Source organism: Branchiostoma belcheri, unplaced genomic scaffold (assembly GCF_001625305.1).
Source record: "Branchiostoma belcheri isolate BF01 breed outbred unplaced genomic scaffold, Haploidv18h27 scaffold24, whole genome shotgun sequence".
NCBI lineage: Eukaryota > Metazoa > Chordata > Leptocardii > Amphioxiformes > Branchiostomatidae > Branchiostoma > Branchiostoma belcheri.
The window spans coordinates 1,108,828-1,128,234 of record NW_017803843.1 but is presented as its reverse complement, the minus strand read 5'-3'; the positions used below and the strand labels follow the sequence as shown (position 1 = coordinate 1,128,234).

Here is a 19,407-nt window from a genome sequence, read left to right as displayed (position 1 = left end):
CGTATTTCTGTCTTTATCGTTTTACGTGAACATGGGTTGATTTACTTGTGTAGGATGATCCTGATATATCCACTATGGCCGTACTATTTGCTAAGTAGGTGAAAGTAAGGTACTTACGGTTATGTGCTCCACCGTACGAGCGGTCTGTGGAAGACAACAATAAGAAAAATTCATATTAGTATGACCCTTGAATCTTGGATACAAAATATATCACTCAAAAGAAAAATTCTTTACAAGAATGCAGATATAGCGTACCATCAGGAAAGCAATAACGTATTAGTCTAGACTAGGTTCAGGTAAGGGGGGGCAATGTATCCGTTGGTGTATACCGTATGTGTTGATTAAGTTGGTACGAAAGGACTCACCCCTGCCAAATGCAATGATGATGTCCACCTCGTTGGCCGAGCTGTGCAGGTCCTCTTTGAACATGACCGGGATGACCTCGCTCCACATCCGTAAGGACCGATGCAGGACTTTGTACTGGGTTTCCACCTCTAACTGCGAGCTGTAGCCTTCCTGCAGCAGCCTCCACGTGATGTGTCCGTCGGTGAAGTACCCGCGCTTATCCTTAGTCCTGTGCTGCTGCCGCTCCTTCCACGTGTCCAGGAGAGTCCGGCGGCGGCGCACGTTGCCGGCCGACGCTTCTTCCGCCGCATTGGACGTGTCGTTGGACGAAGTGTTCCCACGAGATCTGTTTGCCGCCCCTTTCAGAAGGTCGCCCAGGGTCGTGCGGTTTTTGGTCAGCGTGTGATCAGGATTGCCGCATCTCGGCTCGTTCATCTTATTCAGTGTCTCCTCGTCGAGCTGGCCGGTCACAGTCAGGTTGTTCTCCGCCTGAAACTTCCTGATGGCCTCCTCGAGCTCCTCTTGGCTGATGCTGTCGTCTACCTCCTCGGTCGGCTCGCCGTCTCTCCCCATGCCCTCCACTTCCTCCACCATCATCATGGACGGGTCCAAGAAGGGGTCCGCGAAGGGGTCCGGCGCCATGTCCTCGGGCACGAAGATAGGTTCACCATCCCGTGACGTCTCAATCTTGGGCTCCCAGTTCTCTACAGGTTTGAACCAGCCTAATTTTCTCAGGAAGACCTGCAGAATGACAATGTGAAAAAAACACGATATGAAGCAACGTGAATACCACCAGAAACAAAGATGTCATCAATAGCATAAAATCAGATTTAGCTGGACGGAAACAATGCAGGGTGTGTCATTATCATTTGTAGAATATGATTCATAAAAAAGGCACAAAATCCAGGTCACTATATCTATGGCCTGACGGTATTAACGCTAATTTTTAAAAACAACAAAACAAAGAAAAGAAATAAAGTGCTTGTCACTGGATCGGATAGTATGCAGCGGCCCTTTAGCTTTGTAAACTACACACTGGCTCTATCGATCCGTCACACGGAACTAAAGGCACCGCTGGCCTGACCACTCGGACATACGCTTCAGGACCAACAGTGAAATTCAATTTCTCCTTTTGACCAACAGGAATTTGGAGGGAAGCGCCGATATAACCGACCTTACATGCGTCACACTAGCTTGTCAGGCACCGTGTGTCAGGACGACGTGGCTGACTGGACATTTCTTAGACTGTGTTTTGCAGAAAGCAATTTACGTTATATGGACATGTAAATGTCCTATCCACACTGCATGCACATTCTACTAGTAGGAGAAGTAAATCATACGTACCGCGACCTGTCCTATGCTGCGGATTGGCTGATTGTTGATCGTCCCGTGTGATATGTGGGTGCTGCCCCTCCCACCCGGGATGCGCTCGGCCTCGGAGAACAGCAGGAACAGGGTGACGAAGGCGTACACATGGCGCAGCAGGCACGCCACTGTCGTCGTGAAGTTCGGCCTCCTCGGCGGCGAGAGCCTGCTTATTCTGAAGACGTTCATCTCTGATGGCGGTACTTACACCCAGTAGTAGCGATTGTCTGGAAAAGTCAGAGTACATACACGTCAATTGCTGATCGCCGTTTCAAAACACACAGCAAGTACACAGCTGCCCCGCCAACCCACGGGCGTCATGCCGCCTGCCGTCAGCTGGGTTCAACCTGTCGTGACGTAATATCGACTTTCTATAAATGGTAATAAGAGGACATCGACTGGCTTATCAGAGCCCACTTTTAACACGGTGTGGCATAAGTATACCAGAGAGGATTAGGCATTTACTCTCAGGTATTAAGATTCCAGCTGAGAGCTATGAAGGCCAGACACGCTACCCTACCAACACGAGAGATGAGAGCAAGGTTCACTTGATGCTGCATGAGACGACAATCAATTAAAACTGCAACATAAATTCGACGACCTGGATTTGCATCATTTACTTTTCTGAAAGTAAGCTGGTTAAGGATTTCAAAGTATCAGAAAGGCTATTTGTTTCTATTTGTTCCTGACGTCATTAGATCGATGAAATGTCATCTCAGACGGGTTGTGTTTGTGTGGCATTATGTCCGATCGATCCTGTATATCCACACAGCGCCTTGCCGCCCATGGATACAATGGACTCAGCGAAGGAGGAGGAAATTCGCATGAGTCGAAACCACCTCTCGCTAACACGCTCATCCTAAAAGTGATACCTTGTATGATGAACGCATTGTCAGCAATAATCTAAGAAGATGTCAGAATCTTAGACACAAGAAAAGGCCTGTCTTAAGGACGTTCCTGTCTAGCGGTCATCCTCCTTTATCTTTACAGACACTCCTAGGCAAGCCTTTATAACAAAAAGATGCCGCATAATCACTCCTTCATTTGCCTTCATTAATAGAACGTTTCAACTATAATTCTGCAGACAACCGTTCCTAAAGATATGTCCATCTTCCAACCGTTACGATAGACAAGCGTCTGCATTCTGCAAGGGCGAACAGGCCAGGTCAGACACGAGTGAATTGGGGATTTTGAATCCCACTGGTGGAACGCTCACGAGCAGTGTTTGGGAGCCACACTACCCGGACTAGCAGGGGAGGGAGACTGGACAATGGTGGGATTTTCTCATACAACTCCTAAATGGCACCAGGAAAAGTCTTTGTACGACATCTCAGAGCAAACAACACTGTCGTGTCAACAGGTGGTTGTTGAAGGCTTGACGTATCTAGTCGATTATAGCTTGAATAACCCCGCCAAAATCTGTATAATACTGCAGGAGAAGTGACCAAACCATACCGCTTGTGTCAGGCGCCAATCTCATCCGTACCGTAATCACAAAGACTGCGATGTGACGCACGGAAAGAGACACGGCAAAAAGGAGAGACGTCGCAGTGGTATGATAAGCTTTTCCCACCCACCATCATTTTTCTACGTGGCCTCTCGTTTGCGGAGGGACCACTGAAAACATTTTAACTAGCTTACATAGCGAAACGTCGCCCTAGAGCAAGAATGCACAAAGTAAATGTTTGAAATGACATTTGATTGATCTACTGACGTCACGTACCTCCAGCTGCCTTAACGAGGACTGCATGACCACACAAACGCGATGTTGGGAAACCAAGATTGGCTTTTAGGCAAACTGTTTTACTAAGTTCCCAGGGAACAAGGCATTGCAATTGTGACCTGAATGCAACGATATTTTCTAACTTTGTCGACAAAGCGTGAAACAATTTGGTTCATAAGTTTGCAGTGTAATGTCCTCCCGCTAGACGACGCGTTGAGCAAAATAAAAACAAATCCTGGTAACGCAAAATCTTAAAACTTTAGACGTGGTACTAGTTAGTCACTAAACGACCGTTGAGCGACTAAAATCTGATTTCTATGACCTTTGACATGGATGGTACATATAGGTGAACAATGAAAACGTAAAAAGGACAACAGAACCATGCTCGTAGCCAGGATTTTGAATGGGGGGGTTCGTCCCACTGCTTGAGTGGACCTCGAGCGCCGTAGGCGCGAGGCGAGCGCCGAAGGCGCGAGGTTCCTAGGGGGGTCCGGGGGCATGCTCCCCCGGAAAATTTTGAAAAACGAACCTTCTAAAATGGCATTTCGTGCATTTTTGAGAGGATTTCCAAGAGAAAATCAGAGATAAATTTTCATTCAATGACGAAGAGAGCAGTTTTTCTACGATTCCAGTCCATCTTTTCAAGAAAAAACTTGGACCTTTACATAAAATGTGGACCAAAAAGTGGACCTTTACATAAAATGTGGACCAAAAAGTGGACCTTTACATAAAAAGTGGACCAAAAAGTGGACCTTTAAGCCTTGTGGGGGGGTTCTTCCGAACCCCCCGAACCCCCCCTGGCTACGGGCATGAGAACATACTAGTACACAGCGTAAAAATCCAAAATCTCTGAAACCTATTGAGTGTCTGCTGGTGTCTCTGGTGGAAAGGGGTGTTAGCTATGCATCCTGATCGAGCATTGTGTTAATCCACAGGCCTCTCGTTAAGAAACACAGAACCTACGATTTTCTATAATTAAACATACAACACATTTGGAACAATGGTGTGTCTTGGATACGTATGAATCACCGCCCCACCCCTTACGTGTGGAAGAACATCAGACAGAAATTTGCCCACGTGCACTCATTGGCCATGACATTTCCTAACAGATCAGTCATTAGTGTCAGATGTTATAAGTATTCCCCAGTTCACCAAGTCTGTCATCATACTAAATTTAAGACAAAGGAGCGAGAAAACAAGGGGAAGATTCTTGCGCTAACTCGCGTCATCAAAATTAAAATGGACTTTGCGGCAAGTTATGACAAAAGGTATGACCAGTATCTCAGCTACGTATCTCAGCTAAGGTTGGAACAATAGTGCAACGTGTTTGTTACAAAAAGCGACGGTCTGGACAGTGGGGGTCATATAATGTTATCGCTGGAGTTTATGAGTAGCAACAATCTAGAATAAACTGGCTACAGTCGCTGAACACCTTTTGTAGACTTTTGTCGGAATTGCGGCTTGATTGGGGGTATTAGGGTCTGATGACGGGCCTCGCCGTATAGTTACAGGACTAGCACACGTAGTTCAAACTATAGCCTTCGGTTCTCGTGGATAGTTGGTAATTGGGAAGACAAACAGTTGGGTCTAGTAAATATTTGAGCGGTACAGGGCATAGTTAAGCCGGGCGAGACCAGCAAACCTGTGCGCCATGGTCGCACGCACCCCTACGTACCCAGCCGGCCGACACGTCAGACTCCTGACGTACACTCGCCCATTGCTCGGTAAATGTCCTTGTTGTGCTTACGTCCCAACTTTACGTCATAGCCAAGCCCAAACACAATGGGCCAGTCGTCTGCAGGGAGTCCATAGAGAGGGACCCCACCGGCAGGAGCTCGGCGAGAACGCTATTCAATACATGAACTCTGCACTTTCTAATAATAGCCCAAGGCTGCGTAAGGATCGCCCAGATAGCTATTGTTGCGCACACAGGAATAGCAGACCCACAAAGACTGAGAGCGTCATGGTAGCATCTCAAATGTAGTTGGTATTTAGCGGTAGCCGGGTTAGTGTTCCCTCTAGAGGGCCACAGTGTCTCCATTCACTGACTTCTTGACTCGAGTGCCCGGTCTGGCTTGTCATGCGCCCCGTGTCATGCCCCCGGCACATCGCGCCAGACTCCGAGAACACAAACGACGTTTTACGAGAGGATGCTAAAAGCGTTTGTCAAATCCTTGTAAAACAGACACAGCCACCAATCAACACAACCAACAAGTACTTACCAATAGTACTCTCCCAAAGAAATAGCGAAATCCTTATTTCCACACTGAAGAACAATTCTCGATGCGAAGGACAGCGTTGGTCATCTTATCACAACGAAGTCTCTCTCTGACAACATAAATACGTCAGGAACGGGACAAGATCGGCCGTCAAACTGACCCAAGCACCATGAGGTAATCCTCGGACAAGTGTGCTCCTGTACAGACAGTATTTCCAGTGAAATCGTTCTTCTTCCAAAGCTGTGAGTGCGGTTTCGAAGCAAGGGTCGGCGTTCCTTCTACCAGCCCGCGCGGGGGATACTACTGTGCGTGCCCATCACTCTGGACCGTGCTGACTTTCTTTTGAGAGCCTCAAATGTCAGACGATGCTCTTTCAAAGCCTGCCGGCTTGTGACGCAAGTCGCTAATGAATATTTCGAGGGTTTGCCCACTTTGCAAGCAAAATAAGGGCATAAATCATTCCGGTCCTCCCCTCCCACTATTTCGAGAACAGCCGGAACGAAGTACGGTCGGAGCAGGGAGAAATGTTTACAAAACAAATCCCAGAGAGTCGCAAAATGGGAAAATGTCAAAAGGGGAGAGGGTCACGGCAGGAAAGACGCCCCGCGAGCGGGCCGAGAGGAGGAGAGAACCACACAAGTCGCCGGGAGGGGAGGGACTGGACGGGCCGCGCAGAGGCAGCCGCGATAGATACAGGACAAGAGGAAGTGTCCGGCTCACGTCAGAAACAAAGAATAAAAGGTTTTCAATCACTTTTGTATGTTATTACTTGTATAATCTCTGTGAAAATAGAAAAAATATAATATTGTAGTAAGTTGTAAAAAAATCTGGTGATAGAGGGCACGAGCACACTTCCCACGTTGGTGCTAATCGGATCATTTTTCACCAATTTACACCCCGTATTGCTCAATAAGGCGCTATTCCGGCCATCTTGTGCATCGCAAATGAGGGCATGTTTTTGCAGGCGTCGCCGTCGCTTTCATCCCCGATAGCACCCAAAGAGCGCCGCTAGAGGGAAAAATTTAAATTAGATTCCCAAAAGTTTGATAAAACCAAATAGCAAGACTGCCACCCATAGTGACGGCAAGCTTGGTCGGTTTCTCGGAGAGGGAGGGGCGCGGAAATGTGGAGTTACAAATTTTGGAATGTGACTTGTAAGCTACGATGAACCTTTCCCCGGGCAAGGCTTTCAGAAGCTAACTGCTTTTTCTGTTATTATCGGATCGAACGCTAAATCCCCGGCTTTCTGTGTTTGTACATGGCAGGAGAATGCTTTACTGTGGACCCAATAACAGTGACATTCCAGGAACGTTTTGAACGAACGGCTAAGTTGGTTGATGAAGACAACAAATTTTTCCTAAAAATAAACTGTAAACATCCACTGTTCCTCGCCCAAAGAGTGAAGACTCACCGAAAACTAGAAAAGCACACAACAATGAACGGTACGACGTCACAGGTCAAGAAACTAGGCCACCGGTAGCTTCGCGGTATAGTCGTCAAATCTGGATCCATCCTTGAGAAAAGATTGGCGTAACTATTGTGTGAACGTTCGAACGGGTGCGACGAACTCTGGCTTTGGAAACTGGCTTTACTGCTTGGTAATTAACCTTCATTTGTACCCGCTCAAATCCGGGACGTTCTTTTTACGACCGTAAATTTGGCAGAATGAAGTTACAAGAAAACAATCATTCCCAGGCATATAAAGGTATCGATATACCATCGCTGCTCCTCCACAGCCGTCCGTCGGTGACTTTATACAATGATTATGGACCAGGCAGGCAAAACTGGCCATAGTAGATTCGGAGGGACGAATTCCACATATTTTGTGGCCCAGCTGTTACTGTGTATCGGGCCTGGCGAGGATCGAGTTTTGGGACCCGACAGCAGAGTATGAACTACCACCACTGAAACTCGTCACCAAAGCACTTAAACCAAGGATAAAGCAAGTCTGGTTCTCAAAATGTCAGTAAGTGGAGCGAGAAATTCTGAATGTCACTACCTTGCCATGTAGGTGACGTCAACATCTTATGACAGGCTAGGTGGGCGAAGCTGCCCCGTATTGCCGTTTTGCGTGGGCCACTGTACATGTGGCACGGCGTACATGACATACATAGGCAACTCTTTGTTTCTACGGATTTTCCTTCTCACTAAGGACACCGACGTAAACAAACAATAGCACACATGTTCCCCTTCCACTAATGAGGACATCGAATTCCCCCAACACATCCCGTCATCACAGATAATATTGGCGGTGCCGGGGAACCTATATACACACACACACACGGGCGTCACTATACCAGATTATAACAGACAAGCTGCTAACCCAGGCTCCTGGTCTGACATGAAATACTGTCAAGAATCTCTTATTCTTTCCCTCAACCAGAAAATTTTATCCGACGAAAAACAGCGACCCGTCCACCACACAACGTGACGTAGTTTGTAACAAAACAACACAGGAAAAGTGACTTGACTACAAAAGGACAGCGCCGTAAGCTTAGATCATACATTGATATACGTATGTAAGCAACTGTTACTCGAAGAATAAAAACAAGTTTAGAGTTCCCCCTCCAGTGTATGAGACTTCGGGCATAAAATCCTGCACCTGGACACAAAGAGGAACCTGGCGAGCGCCTCACTTCCCATAAATGAAGTCACCGCACAATTATATCAAGCAAACTGATTATTGGCCCATTAAAAACTTGTTAAGTCCCCCGGGATCAGTGACTAAGGATCGTACGGTGAGTCCTACCTTTCGCAAGTCCGGCCACGTACAGGGTTTGACTGACACACGTGCAGACGACAGAGGTCACCGTCTCCCGGACTCCAAACACACTATTGAAGCAACAACGGGGCGTGCATGGTATTTATACTCCTGGGCAGGGGGAGTACATCATGCAAGTTCATTAAATAATGCATACGCGGTGTTAGCGACTAAGTGCCAAAGACCGGAGAGGCGGACAGGTCATAAATTGACGACAACGTGCCCCCGTCTGGTGTACATTCGTACACACACGCACACATGACAGTCCTATGCACACTGTAGTAATGTTCTTAAAAAACAACAGAAGCGTCATAATGAGAACAGCAAACATTGCCCAGTAATGTGGCGAGTGACAGGTTTGTGGAGTTTGTTTTGGTCGCGGCTACTGTGCAGAAGTGTGATTTATGTCGCTCATGCGTTATTGATACTAAAATCGCCCCGACGCTGTCTGTCACGGGGGAAACATAAACAATCCACCGCGAGGTCCCCTACTGAAAATCGAGGCCGAGTAATTTGTGTGCTAATGTTTTATGGGATAAACGGTTCCTCCCGCGTATTATAAAGTCCTACCAGTCAGTATAGATCTGCCGTAGTCCACATGTCGGACCAAGTTGACAACGCCGGCCAGGCTGACCCCCTTACCTTGTGTAACCGTATGCCACTGAGCACCAAAACAAACCATAACCTAGATAGTTCCCTCACAATATCCAGCCCAGTCCGTATATTTCAGTGTATAGGGCAATAAATAGCCAGGTTGGTAGCTAGAACACTTGCTACAGACTAGTTTGAGGGCGAGGGGAGACAGAGTGTTGCACCGACGGGCGGCTGGGCCGTGCTCGGCTCGGTCCATTGGACACCCAAGCCCCGAAGTCAATGTCTAAAAACCAGACGTGAGTCACAGACCCATGCCAGGAGGCGCACACACACACGCAAAGCAGGTACGCTGAACCCCGGTGTATGTTGTTAGACCACACACCTGAGCGAGGCCCAGCACGCGTAGCGGCGCGAAACACACCTGGGCGGACTTACCGAGAGAGCGCGCACGGCGCCGCCGGACGTGTGGAGCCGAGGGGACGCAGGTAGCCGACTGCCGACCTGACGTGCAGCAGAGCCACTTTTTATCTTGTCTCCCCGTCACTTGTAGCTGTCAAACCGACAGGTAATTTGCCATCTCGCGGACGCAAGCAGCGCCTCGGGGGACGATTTACCCCACGAATCCACCGGTTCCACCCGACTAGATACTTAATAATTTCCAGTGACGTTTTCAATGTTCGTGTTGATTGCTGATTTATGCGGTCGGGAGCCGGGTGGCTGGGGGCGGTAGAGTGTAACGATGGGGCGGTGAGTTTCAGCAGGCCGTCTCGCAAGGAGGCTTACGACACCCCATATTCGCACCTAGGTGATAATAGAGTGCCCCTCCACTTGCCTGAGTAAACTGTGAAGCGCGTCTGGCCTCCTTCTGTGGATTGTAGACATCTCTACTAGCGAGGACCATCAGCAGGCCTGAAGCGCGGAAAAACTCCACGCGGGTCACCCCGTGCCTCTATTATGTCCCCCTCCCCACTGAATCACTTCCAAAACACTGCTCGACATAAACGCCGCGCACAGGAAACTTTTCGTGAGAACAGCGCCGCTCGATTCAACGCTAAAGGCCGATGCCTGAGGACACATTACGCTAGATTTGCGCAAACAATAAAATTGCCACTTTTTCTACACTGTAATGCTGTCGCTCACAATTACGTCTACACCCATACGGATCTCAGTGCTGACGTCCGCTATACAGCCCCTACAATAGGCGACCCCGGGCCTTTTCAGCCTTGGAAATATCACACGAACTATTACGGGGCAGGGAAAGCCACTTACCACAGACACTGCCTTCGGGGATACCGATTGTTTTGGTTCTCACGGCCGGAGAGAAACGATTTTGGGCGCGATTTAACAACTTAGAGTTGGCGGACCGCGTTACATTTCTTGTGCAACACACGCTTTTCTCTGGCTTACAACAAAACAAAACAATTAACCCCACTTCGGTAACAGTGCGCATGATAGATAGAAGAACTGATGATAGATGGGATGGGTCTATGAACAGTACTGACAGTTTCATGATGATTCAAAAGCATTTGATTAGCTATCTTAGTTTGGTAAGACGTTGATGCCTGTTGACAGAACGACGAAGGGGGTGGGCAAGGTGGTAACGTGTTACCTTCATGAATAAAGTAAATATTCATGTCCATCTCGTCGCGCCTTATCGAAAAGCAACTGTGTGATGACATCCGTGCAGTAGGGAGTTATGAATAATCAAAACAAATCCATCGGCAACTTTCGTCGGCCTGTCACCAGACATCACTGCTGCTTTAGACTTTCCTTCCGACTTCAAACTGCGCCATGGAAAATTCATTTTCACACTGAGATGGTGCTGTCATCAAATAGAGTTACGGCGACATGAATGACTGATCGGCGAATGACTGATCGCACAGACACAGAAAGACGAATGACTGACCGTACAGAGAAGACTCACATCTTGCCGTCGCTGCGGCCCTTTTCCCGAAGTCTGCTCGGAAAACAAACAATTTTTCGGCCGCTCATCCCTCATTGAATCCTCTTTTTCCTCTGGAAGAGAGGATTTTACCCATAATGCATCATCTAATCCTAAAAACAAAGACGCCTTTGCTTCCAGACGAGCCCGAAAGTCACGAAACATTCCTCTTCAGAGCAGTTTTACCGCTTGTACAAGAAACATGTCAAAGACCATACGGGTCTGTGGGAATAGAAAAGCAGCAAGAACGGTTGGGGAAGAATGAGGGTACAGCGTAAGCTTGGGAATGGCTTCTTGTGGATTACAGGAAAATACTCGTGCAGGAGTGAAAGTACCCCAACAAAGAGACGTGCCTCCCGTTAGCATTACCCCAAAGTCCACGTCCTCGAGAGGGATTGGGCCATTCAATACACTATTCTAGACACCTAAAACGCAAAGCCTGAAAAGGCTTTAGAGGGGCTGCACCTCGCCTGTGTCTATAGGTGGTTACAGAAGCTTTGAAAAGCACGTACGGAAAGAAGGTATTTTAACGAAGATTACCCACAGTAGTTTCCAGGCTGTCTCACGACTGTTAGGAGGACATTAGCCGCACAGTTACTCAGCAGATCTCGTTCCCAGAGAGTTCGTTTTACTTTACCAATAGATAAATTCCGTAGGTGCACATAGCGTGGCAGGGAGAGAAGATTCTGGCTCCCGAAGGTTGAGAAGGTACCCAGGTAAAAGGCCAAAAGAAATTTGAGCACTGCTCTACACGCCTCACACATGCACCGCACACTGCGTCCGTATTTGTCAACTTTAAGTTTACGTTATTTGTGAACAATTAGATTCGAGAAAACATGTTGATAGTTCAGCGCGCAGTTATTCCAAATAACCAGAGATCTACAGCACAGGGCTAGCTATCACACTCCTGTGGCTGTAGCTATGTAGTGAGCGATAAGAGGAATTCCTTGTGGCCAGAACTAGTTCAAATCCTCTCCTTAACCATGCTTATCGTTGAAAAGCAATATCTAGGTGCGTCTGAAGTTTCAAACCGCTCAGCTATACAGATTTTATTTATCACTCTTTGGTTCGTCCGTACTTTGCAAAGTCGTTACTTTTTCCTGAGTGCAAAAACCATCTGGATCGGGGAGGGGGGGCTTTATGAGTTTGAGGGGGGTCTGAGGGAGAACGGTATCACCTTCTCCCAGCGCCATTAGCAGGAGAGATACTAGAGGGCGCTAAGAACTGTCCGTGAGGTCTGGTTCCTCCCTGCGGCTTTTGTTTACAGCATGGCCGGGAGGAAACGAGCGAAGACTGGGTGAATCACTGGCGCGCTGCCGGGCGAACTTCGTTACGCGGTAACTACTTTTGCTGCAGGCCCCGGGATGAAATTGCCAGCTGCCAGATCCATGGGAACGCAGACAATCAGGGAACAAAAAGAGCGGGACCATCTTTGTTCCCAGAGATCCGTCCAATTAGCGGGACCCTGAGCGGGACCTGAGGAATGGGGTGAGGGGGGGGGGTCCAGGTGTGCTAAAAATGGCGCCCGCCACGATGGAGAAACGGGTCAACCGATCACTGTGAATGACGCATATTTCTGTGAAGACCACATTCTTACAGTGTCAAACGGTGTTGCTTGTAGAATGCAGTGAATGTTGACAAAACTTGCCCTGAACACGACGGCATACGATGATACGAATGTCTTTAGATATCAAATGAGCAAGAAGTAAGGACCAGACTGTCCTGGTCAGAAATGAGGTGACAGTAGGTGTATAGCCTCTTCTGGTAGCACGGCGTCTTCTGTAATCTCCTAGGGGAAACGATATTACAAACAGAAAGGGTAGGAATCATGCATTTGATGAAGCTGGTAACATTTTGAGTTAAATCTCGGCATAGACCACCAGCGCGCCAGGGCAAGGTTGCTGGATGAAACGCCAGGAATGCCCACCGGCTAGAGGGACGCGTCCGGGCGGATCAAAAACGGGACGCACAACTTGTCAGTTCCAGTTCCATATGACAAACAAACGACCATGTCAGACATCACGACTCAGGTTCAAGCAGAAACTCTCTCAGCACGACACATCGTGTGTCGTGCAAGTGAGCTGTCAATCATCGTAGCATAGCCCGAGGGACTTCTCTTGCGACCTGCCTCTTCCTTTGCTTATCGTATTCAGACAGTGCCCTGACATAAACGTATACACATAACTTACGTACATTATATTAACCAAGTCTAGTGGCGTGTTTTGGGCTCGCGTGCGTACAATACCAGTATGTCATGCCTGTTGATAATGCTTTGGTACAAGTCGTCATATGGAACGACATTGTGAATGTATCTTCACGGGACACACGGGCTAATTATCTGGGAAGGAGGACAAACAAGACCCACGGAAACTGCACCTCCGTGTAGAATGTGGCAGGCAGAATGTTTCACGTACCTGGCGGTGTAACGTTACACGGCGTCGTATGAACCTCCTCCGACTGAAATGTCCGCAGGAACTCTCCGGGAGGAAGAGGTTATCCGGGTGTTCGCCCGCAACACGACATTGTCTCTCGTCAGTCAGACCCCGGCTGGCCCCAACACTGCGCCTTCAGAAGGATCAAACCCCACACCTATGTGATTGTGTCGTATTAATTATGGAGATGGGCCCGTACAAGTCAGGATCGAGTTGCCCTGGAGACGTGCGAAGAATGCAATCAGGGTTTACCTGTGCGTTTTAGCGGGACGTTCCTGGCCTGTTTGTGAAGATGGGGGCGGCAGGCAGTAGTCCGTTACATACAACAACTCAGTCGCTTATATAAGCTACGCCCACGGTGTCGTCCATGTAGCATACTCGTCCCCCAAAATGTCTCAGAGCAAAAAGTTGCAATGCCGGACGACAAAATTGGCTCTCACGAGTTGAGAAATTCCAAAGAAAGCGGCCTTTCCTTCTAGGCGGAGGTTTCCACATCTGAGCACCACTCCTGTCGCCGTCGGCTCCTTTTGTAGACGGTCGGCTCGGCTGGCCTACACATGTGCCCGGACAAACCGTCACAATCACGGCGACTCACTGTTCTCTTTGTGTTCCTAATCCGTTCGCCTGGTCTTGGTTTAGCCAGCTGAGCCCAGGGCAGAATGGTCCAGCAGCGCTAACGGTCCGATGGTCAGCCTCTCTCCCGTCGCTTCCCCGTCAGGTGCGAGCGAAGGTCCTTGCCTGGGTGGCCGTTCTCCACCCTCCTGGCCCTGTCCCGGGGAAACCTCGGCTTTTTTTTGATGTGGCGAGCAGAGACAACAGAGGACAAGCCGGCGGGAAGTCCACAGCTACTGCATGCGGGATTGGGCGGCGGGACTGCTGCGGAATGTCTCTTACGCGCCGTCCTTGCTTTTCCCGGCCACACACGGCAGAGTATCCGGCTGATCTTGCGCGCTGCGTCCTTCATCGACCTCGGAGAGAGGAGCCCAGAGTTTGTGTATTCTATCCGATCACCGTGACGTCAATGAAGTGTATGTAGATTCCTTTCTCCCAGAAATTCATTGCGGTGACATCGCAGCTATCAGAAGGCTCTTCTTTACGAGCCGACATTCCCACCAGCCTTCACGTTGAATTCCAGTCACTTTTTTATACCGACACGGGAAAAGAAGGTACAGGGTTTGTAACACGCCGCCCCTCGGCGGTCGTAAAACAAACTATCCTCGAAATTTACGACTCTCATGGTGATAATATCTTAATCTCATCACATCATCTCATCTTGTTATGTCGTTAACACAAAATGTACGGTAGTAATGTAAAGGACCACGTTTGGCCTTGGGAAAACGTGAGATAGTTTAGATGAAGAATGTTCTGAACACCAGGTAATGTAGCAAGTACAATATCAGCGCAGAGTACAGGCACATCAAGCACGTGTCACAGGGCGGCTTGCTCTCTTGTTGTTGCAGGACTCCCCCCCCCCCCCGCGAAGAAAAAGAAACCACCGCCCTGCCGTATTCTAAACAACAGTAGCTATTGACTTCAGATTCATCATCATTACGGGGGATGATGTCCACCGGCTACTGCGGCCGGGCTTGAGCCGCAGCAGATGGTCGGAGAGTCGGGCGGGTAATGTAACCCAGATGCGGCCCGTTCTCGTGCTGAGCTGTAAAGTAGGATCGACAACTACACGTCGGAGGCACGGTTATACCTTGCACCAATTTGTAAGCGATCTTGGGGCTTAATAAATAGTCATATCTCGCCATCGGATCTACCACCGAACGCCTAACAGTGATCAGAGCCATCCGGTAGGGCTGGTCAGGGCTTGGGGCCGGGATATTCTCTGTGTGACCACGGGAAGCTAAGTGCTACCTTGTGTATGTCATGATAAACCAAAGGCAAGAAGATTAAAAAATCTTGTTGCTTTTACTGGTTACATAGATCTTTAACCTCCTTAAACGACATTACCAATCTACCAAATGACTGGTTGTTTCATACCAAGCTAATGTTTTCATTACGACAAGTTTGATTGATATTAACGATTATAATGCGAATGAAAAGATGTTGGTATCAGCTTGAGGGCAATGACCCGATTTAACAACCGAAGTAGTTCGCGCCCAAAATTTGAACAGAAATGGTTCTAGCAGGTTGGAAAGAGCTGAGGTACATGAGTGACTGGAGGGAGGACTATCGGTGTAGCGGCAAGTTCTAGGGCAGGCGACAGGTGGTCTCACGCCGGAAGAAACGCTCGCCTTGCGGGCTTCAGCGCAGAAACTTCCCCCCACATTCCCAAAACAGGCACCGCCGAGAGCCATACTGTACCAGTAACCTCCAGCCAGCAGCATCTCTCCTCTCCACAAGTGAAATCCGTTTTTTCCGGTAAGTTTCCCCGTCGTGGTCCGATCCGGGATCACCCCGAGCACCTTCAGCCGCACCTGTTCAAACCACGTCCCCCAACATCAAATGCATACCGGGGATCTCTCTCCCTGGATACAAATACTCCGGCATCGGACGGTTACTGTTCTGCTTTTCGCGGTTCGCATTCTCCGACAGATCTGGTCGGGAAATCCTGGTGGTATGTAGCGTGAAGTGTGTATGCAGTACGTCGTATCTTGTGCGCAAACTAGCTAGCTGCAGTGAATAAATACTTTGTCTAGCCTTGGCCCCATTTCACGAGATAAGAAGTTATGCACACGCACGTCATAAAAAAACGTCGTCAGCGAATTTCATATCGAAATGTATGCAAATATTATATATGCCATGACTCACATGTTTACAAACATGTATTCTATAAATAGATAATATTCATGTATTTGAGAAAAAACTCCGTCACACATTTATGTACATGAGTTAGAATGTCAAATGTTTTTGTCCCGGGCTTAAGACAGCTAATGCCTCAGTATGACGTTGGTATCATTCGACAATCTGGACTTATACAGAAAATAGGATTAGGTTAATTAATATGCAAATTTATGTGTTTAAGTGCTCAGCATATCTCATGCTATCTTCAGCATTGACACAAAAGTTTCCACCATTTCGGTGACTTGAGTACAATGGTACTTGATAAGATAATTGGATTTCACTGCTAAAATGTGAGGTACAAAATCTATTAGTAGAGAGACCTATTGGTATTACATACCATGTATGTTTCAATCATGTAACTGGTACTGTTTTTGAGATACAGTGGTATAAAAATACACACTGATCAGCATAGGATGATGCAATGTACCCCGATCTGGCTTGAAAATACAGCCATCTTCCATTGCAGTTACATGGCAGTTTTTCCTCTTACTCTTAGCGTTTTTTTAGTGCGCATGCCTCCAACATAGTTTGCAAAGTCTTGCACGGACCCGGAGCCGACTTGGTCAACAAAGATAAGACTAAATAAACTGATACTCACCCAGTTATGACTCGGAAAATAGTCAGCGGACGTCAAAACTAGATTATCACAAGGCACGCGAACACACACCGGTTATGCCAGAGTAAGGATGGAGGGAGGGGGAGAAGGAACTGTCGGATGAAGTCAGGTGTCGGCGACCTGTCCGGGCAGTGTTATCGCAGGACCGGCCGTTCTTTAAGTGGCGTGGAGCGTGGGTCCTTGTTGTGGGACTGAAGTGGGAAATATTTGTGGGTCGGATTATATCTTTTTCTCCGCTGGTGTGGTTTCGGGGGTAAAACATCCCCAAACATAACGGGGTAATCCTCTCAGAGCCGCGGCGGCCAGAGAATGACAAGAAGGCATCTAATTGCGACAAGGGCAGAGGACAATTCAAACAACTGCCGGAGCGAGCTCCTATTTCCTAGCAACTCCAGCACGCGCCGCTCGTAAGCCAGAGATTTTAATCGCATCAGGTTCTAAAACAAGAGGATGACGACGCTGAATGACGCTATTTTGGGATGAAACGGATCAGCGTACGTAGAAAGGGACGGCAGCAGGCCTACTGAGTACTTAACGAGAGCATATAAATCAATCACCAAGCCAGCAATCCTACGGGAAAATTTTAGACAAATCATACTTGACATACACGCCATGCATGGGCTTACAGTGATGACAAATGTGTGACTGATACGCCCGCGTAGTACCACAGAAACAGAAAACGTTAGAAGGAAAGCTAAGCTACTAGACTGATTCTGGCAAGAATAAGCTTGACCGTTTGATGGTAGGAGGCTAGAGCTTTGCTCGCCGAGAACAGGAGGAGCGCTGACGGAGATGGCGGACAACATGATTGACAGATGAAACGGACAAGCCGGCGTCAACATCACCCACCGGCGGACTTAATACCGACGAGAACTTCAACTTGGGATTAACAGCCTTAAAATCCGTGTCTCTTGTCAAGAGCTCCGATTAGCGCCGAAATTGCTGCGAAATTGGGTGAAAATTAAGAGAATTTGGTGTGAGGCACGGGTTGGTGTCAAAGTTGAGGCGAAGTATTTGGAATGGCGCGGTTCAGAACACGGGGTGAGCTCCCAGCAGAGGTGTGGATATCGCCGGTATTGCCGGGGCCAGTGCAGCAATATGTGGGAGGTGGCACAGGTTAATAAAACAACTAGACCGCGTAAGACCTCTGTCCTGATTGACACTTCTATCGCTCCTGAAAGCTTCAAGCTGCCGCCGAGACGCTGGGCAAATAGGACGACACCTTGTCCTGACATACAGGACCAGACTGCAATATTACAGCACGGTATACAGTCTGGTTTACCTGTTTGCTTCATCTGCACTCGTGTTTCCACAACGCAAAGACAACTGACAGACTATTCCCCCAACAAATCAACACATCCACTCGCCTGAAAATCCGTTCCACATGCGAGGTATATTTGCTAACATTCTCAATCTAATTCTCGGACACGGTACAGGCATGCCTGCGATTTTCCCTGCCTAGTTCTTTCCCGTTCCCACACCGTGCCTTGAATAGTTGTTTTAAGTGGGGCCCTGGTTGTAGTGGTCTAGACGATTTCTATTAGGCAGCCTCCCAGGTGGATTCCGTCCTCCCAAGCGCCCAGCCTCCTCCGTGTCCACTTTTCCGCCAGCCTGACCCTTTTCCCCACAAGCGAGGACTCTCTCTGGACGCTAATGGCCGCCCTACTTTACCGTGTAGTCTCTGTAGTACCTGTCAACTTGACACCCAGATTAAAGAAAACACGAAGCTACCAGGCTGACAAGTCACAGCGGAGCGAGGCGACGGTGGGAACTTGGCCATATATCATCACATTTAACCACTCAGTAGTGAGATGCATTAAGGGGACTTTCTGAATACCGTGTACAAACTACCCAGTACTCACACATTGCAATGGTAAACTAAAGAATTACAAAAGTACCAATGACGAGGGTTTAAGCAAAGCTGCCTCAGATCACACAGTACTTTGACATTGCACGTTCTCTCGACAAGAGTAAGTAACTTCAGAAACGTTGCAAAGTTGGCGGGTACACATTCTAAGCCGTCTGTCCGATGTAGTGGACCGTTAAACAATTTAGACAGACGTCAGCGCTACAAATCCCGGTGTGAAAGACCAGCCGTGGAGGTGAGGAGGGGGGGTGTAGGTGAATGCACTTTGTATCCAGATGAACCCTATCCACCAGACTGGCTATTTGGCCATGCGGGCCGCCAACCGAGCAATCCCCTCTAGACAAACCAGGATCCTGGACACAGAAAAACTCTTATGTACCCAAGACCCTGTCTTCCACACTTTAAAAATACTCCCAGGTTCTGGTCACCAAGCGTATAGTATTTGACGTTGCGGAAAGTGCAGCAGTGAAGGGCCATGCAGCTGAACTTGATTATGTCGAGGCCTTGGGAGGGTGATACCTTACACATGTAGTACTGAATCGATGTATACGCCACTTAACACCGTTTCATATCGGTGCATGTTACTTGGGAAACGATCTGGCAACTCAACACAGACAAGGCGTTGTAATCAGATTACAGTTATTATACTGGTGGGGTCCTGCTCTGGGCACCGCTAATTCCTAGAGTACGGAGGGCGCGGAATGACTAACTAGTCCGCCTGTGGCGATACCGACGAGCGATGATAGCAAT

General features: G+C 48.3%; 1 protein-coding gene across 8 annotated transcripts in view; it reads right to left on the bottom strand.

Annotated features, from left to right (window-relative positions):
- The window catches only part of LOC109471154 (matrix metalloproteinase-21-like), a 22,642-nt gene extending 5,847 nt beyond the window's left edge, over positions 1-16,795 (bottom strand). The window contains exons 1-4 of one of the 8 annotated variants that reach the window (XM_019770421.1): positions 16,773-16,795; positions 1,690-1,937; positions 366-1,086; positions 118-144 (exon numbers count right to left, since the gene is read on the bottom strand). In XM_019770421.1, the coding sequence (XP_019625980.1) occupies positions 118-144; positions 366-1,086; positions 1,690-1,899 (958 nt within the window). In that variant the 5' untranslated portion in view covers positions 1,900-1,937; positions 16,773-16,795. Of the gene's footprint in view, positions 1-117; positions 145-365; positions 1,087-1,689; positions 1,938-5,655; positions 6,406-8,401; positions 8,667-9,428; positions 10,266-13,363; positions 14,521-15,694; positions 16,041-16,772 lie in introns of those variants that run through there. The other 7 variants (XM_019770419.1, XM_019770416.1, XM_019770420.1 and 4 more) reach the window with 7 other exon arrangements.
- Between the last annotated feature and the right edge of the window lie 2,612 nt (positions 16,796-19,407).